The sequence below is a fragment of the Cannabis sativa genome, chromosome 7 (assembly GCF_029168945.1).
Source record: "Cannabis sativa cultivar Pink pepper isolate KNU-18-1 chromosome 7, ASM2916894v1, whole genome shotgun sequence".
In the NCBI taxonomy this organism is placed as follows: domain Eukaryota; kingdom Viridiplantae; phylum Streptophyta; class Magnoliopsida; order Rosales; family Cannabaceae; genus Cannabis; species Cannabis sativa.
The window spans coordinates 60,693,799-60,698,013 of record NC_083607.1 but is presented as its reverse complement, the minus strand read 5'-3'; the positions used below and the strand labels follow the sequence as shown (position 1 = coordinate 60,698,013).

The following is a 4,215-nucleotide window of genomic DNA, read 5'->3' as shown; positions in this document are numbered from 1 at the left end:
ATAATCACTACTCTTTACTTATTCACATACTCATTTCTCTAAATCAACATCACATACATTATTTTCTCTCAATAATTATGGAGTTCAACAATTTTCTACCAGCTGGGGTTAGATTTCGTCCAAATGATCAAGAAATAATTGAATTTTATGTGTCTAACAAAAACTTCAACCCTCATCTTCTTCAACCTAATCACATTCAAGATGTGAATATCTATGATTTTCATCCTCAAGAACTTACTGGTAAGATCATACATTAGTACTTTCTTTATAACTCATATTTTTCTTTTAATTTTGTTAGTAACATTAGTTTTATATATGTTATCAATTGTATGTAGATCAATACTCACCCATGTGCGAAAACGCATGGTATTTTTTTCATCGAAAAGATTCATCTTCCACATTTAAAAATAGTAAGAGATCGAAACGAAAAGCTAAGAATGGAACTTGGCATGGCAATGCTCAAAAAAAGGCAATCTTGAATAAACAAAAAGTCGAGATTGGTTTTAGAAGAACTCTGGATTTTATGGACATAGATAAAAAACGAACTCGATGGAAGATGATCGAGTATCGTTTACCTGAATCTAATAACACACAGGTATACATATATATATTGATTATCACTACCAAATTTTGATACTCACTTTAATTTGATTAATATACTAATTTAATTTTAATTTATTTTTTGCAGCAATGTAGTTGGGTGTTATGCAAGATTTACAAAATGAAATCGAAAGAAAAGAAAGTGATTGTAATAAACGAGCATAAAGAATCGAACGTGAAACGACAAAAAATAGTATACGAGAATACTTTATCAGAGTCTACATCAAATCTTTATCTTCTTGATGATATTGGCGAAGAGAAGAATATAGCGGTACAACAAGAAGTACCAAAAACTTCAACAAAATTAACGAAGGATGAGCTCGAAAGCATATTTGGCGAGTTCGAAAATTTCTCAAAAGATCAAACGTTTCAAGCAGAGTTAGATTTAATTTTTCAAAATAATGTAGTCTGCTAATTCTTATTCAAGAGATTAGTTAATGTTTCTTTCTATCTTTCTACTATTGCAAATTATAAAAGAATATAATTCACATAAATAATATTACTATAATTGTTTTTGACGTGTTTTAAATTATGAGAAAATGATCAATTCATGCAAGTTCATTACGTGTTAATTTGGTTGTTTGTATTATTTTTGTTCTTAAGATGGATACAAATGTCGTTTTCCTGAAAAATTAGACTCACGACATGTCGTTTTTATTTAATGATTCCATGCTTTCATTAACGACATGTCGTTTAACTTAACTGAGAGGACAACAATGTAGTGAATTATGTTCAAGGAAATGGTAGTGTAATATATGCAGCAAACTTGGTCTTTGCTACTCATGATGCTATGAATTTTTCTAATAATATTGTACGTACCTTTTTATTCAAGGCTTATTTTTTCTTGAAATAATAATGATTAATATTGACTTGAATTCAAGGCTCCAATTTAGAGTAATCACTATAGTATTATTGCATTATTATTAAAGCATTGATATTTGAGAGCTTACGACACTTTACGATTGGTTAGCGATATTCTCTAAAAGCTATTTTCTTAAGTTATATAAGATATAATACTTAATTACATCAATATCAGTATGACACCAAAAAAAAATACTAAGCATGAGTGACATTTCTCTTATTTTTATTATACTACAATAGTTATTCATATTGACTTAAATTCAAGGCTCTACGGAGAGTGTTAAACCGGCTCCGATCGAGGATGATATTAGTAATCAATCAAATCCTCTGCATATATATATGCAAAGGATTTCAAGTTAAGTCAGTCTCATAGGTTTAGATGAGTAAAAGACCTTTGGAGTTAATAGGGACCTTGACATTCACATGGGGATTAAGTATGATGCTATGGAGAATTTTGTGAGATGCTTTGCCTACAAAGGCGAGACTGATTGCCTTTTCTGATCAATAGTGAAGAATGGTGTTAACTAAGATTTTCGGAAAAATAGAGTTTTAAGCTGACTCTGAACTTTGGTAAAGCAAAAGTGTGTTTCGTCATACTTTGTTTGGTTGTTGTTGAAGCGGAACTCCTTGCTTTTAAAATTGGCCTTTAGAGTGCGCGAGGGAGAAGATTTAAGACAATTATATTACATGGGCACATGCAATTAAGCTGTCCTTAAAAGCTCACTGAAATTTTGTGTTTGTTAATGACATAATCACCAAACTAATGGAGAAGAAGAAACAATTTGATTAGAACACTTTTAAATCTATGATTAGGCATACCCTTGATCCAAAATATGGAGAATAATCAAAGTTTACTTTCTAGTTTTTCAAAGGTATTAATTTATATCTATTTTACAAATATTAATTTAATTTAGAGTTTGTTAACGAATTTATTATTATATATTAAATAAGTATAGATAATGTGTATTAAAATAATTGGTGGAATAAAAAGGGCACACTAATTTAAAAACAGTAAATTTTTTTTCTACAAAGAAATACCTTCATACATACTCAAAAATAACAAAACAAGTTACATTTTTTCAACTTTTTTATGAATTTTAATTTTTTTTACAAAAATATGAATAATTATTTTTACCTTAATTTTTCAAAAAATATAACTATCTTTTTTAAATAAAATTGTAAAATAATGTGAAAAAAGAAGTATCATTTCAATACTTTGTGTAAAAATACTCAAAAAAAAAAAAAAAAGAGAATAATTTATAATATAAATATTTAAGATTGATTCTGATTATAAATAAATACTTAAATTTAATTTTAGGTAAATTATAATCTTGAAAGACATTTTGCTGTTAAGTGAAATAAATTACCACGTGACAATCTCTAATTGGTCTAAGTTATTAAATTTTTATTTTTTATCTAAAAGTTTATTTAAATATACCAATAAAATAATAACTTAAGTATAACTTAACTATTATTACTGTAATTACGCGTAAAATATTCAAAAATAATAAATAAAGTTAAGAAAAATAATGAAATTGTTTGACTATGGTAATACAAAAAATAAACAAATAAAATTAAGCAAAAAAAAAAAACTTTTTTAATTTTACACTTTAAAATAGTTTTTTTTTTCTTTTTTTTTTATATTTTACGAAATTTCACGTAAAAAACTTCTGTAGCAACTAACGGAACAACTTAAATTGCAACCAAAATCTGTATATTAACCCACATAGAAATAACAGAGCAACCCAAACCGTAAATTTGAAAAAAATAAAATAAAAAATAATATATGAAATAATTTTTCAAAAATAAATAAATATTAGTGTCAAAAATTCAACTTAAGTATTTACTACACAAATTACTCTAAAATAAAGATAAATTTAAAAAACTATCCATAAAACACTCTAAAATTATTTTCCTAAATCTATATCTATTAAAATTGCCCATATATGACTACATTTAATTTTTCCCCATAATACCCCTCCCATTTGAAAAACAAATCCCAACATTCTTTCGTCATTCTCTCTCCCTCTTGCTGACCACGGCTTCAGCGCCCGACCACCACGCCCGGCCACCGACGACCACCCACCACCACCGACAGCAGCCCCCGACCATGCACGACCACCGTCCGACCACGCACGACCACCATCCGCAGTCGTGAATATGTCGAAGGTTAGTTTTTCCTCGGTCGATTTTGGATTTTTTCAGATCTGAGGTTGAAGACATCGGACCTCCTATTGGTCCGATGCCGTCCGATGGTCCGATGGGGTTGTGGGTTGGGTCCGATGGGGTATGTGGTTTGGGTCTGATGGGGTTGTGGGTTGGGGTCCGATGGTCATTCTCGTGGGGTTGGGGTCCGATGGGGTATGTGGGTTGGATGGGGTATGTGGGGGGTCCGATGGTCCGATGGGTGGGGGTACGATGGGTTACGTAGGTTGGGTCCGATGGTGTTGTTGGCTACAACACATATTGAAGGTTATGTGGGTCGGGGCGGTGGGAGTCGTCTCGGTCGGATCGGGGCTGTGGGTCTCTGTCGGAGTCGTCTCGGTCGGAGGAGGGGGTCGTCTCGTGGTCAGAGTGGGGGTGAGGGGGCTGGGTCGTCTCGTGGTCGGAGTGGGGGTGAGGGGGTTGAGGGTTCGGTTGGGTTGAGGGTTATTTTTGGGTTTTTTATAAAAGTGTCACATATGTTTTATTTTAAAATGTATTGGTTTAAGAATAAAATATTAAGGTTTTTAAAATATAGTTTTTCAAATTTCT

The 4,215-nt window shown here is 31.3% G+C and overlaps 1 protein-coding gene across 1 annotated transcript; it reads left to right on the top strand.

Moving 5' to 3' along the window:
- Window positions 1–1,129, top strand: LOC115696790 (NAC domain-containing protein 101-like). The gene is made up of 3 exons (XM_030623673.2): window positions 1–240; window positions 336–595; window positions 689–1,129. The coding sequence occupies exons 1-3, from the start codon at window positions 78–80 to the stop codon at window positions 1,013–1,015; spliced, it is 750 nt and encodes a 249-aa protein (XP_030479533.2). The 5' UTR covers window positions 1–77; the 3' UTR covers window positions 1,016–1,129.
- Window positions 1,130–4,215: the final 3,086 nt, after the last annotated feature.

Bases quoted from the DNA above. Each gene is read 5' to 3' on its own strand.
- LOC115696790 (XM_030623673.2), top strand. From the start codon at position 78: ATGGAGTTCAACAATTTTCTACCAGCTGGGGTTAGATTTCGTCCAAAT. The intron at 241-335 runs GTAAGATCATAC...AATTGTATGTAG, and splicing joins TCATCCTCAAGAACTTACTG to ATCAATACTCACCCATGTGC. The intron at 596-688 runs GTATACATATAT...TATTTTTTGCAG, and splicing joins CTGAATCTAATAACACACAG to CAATGTAGTTGGGTGTTATG.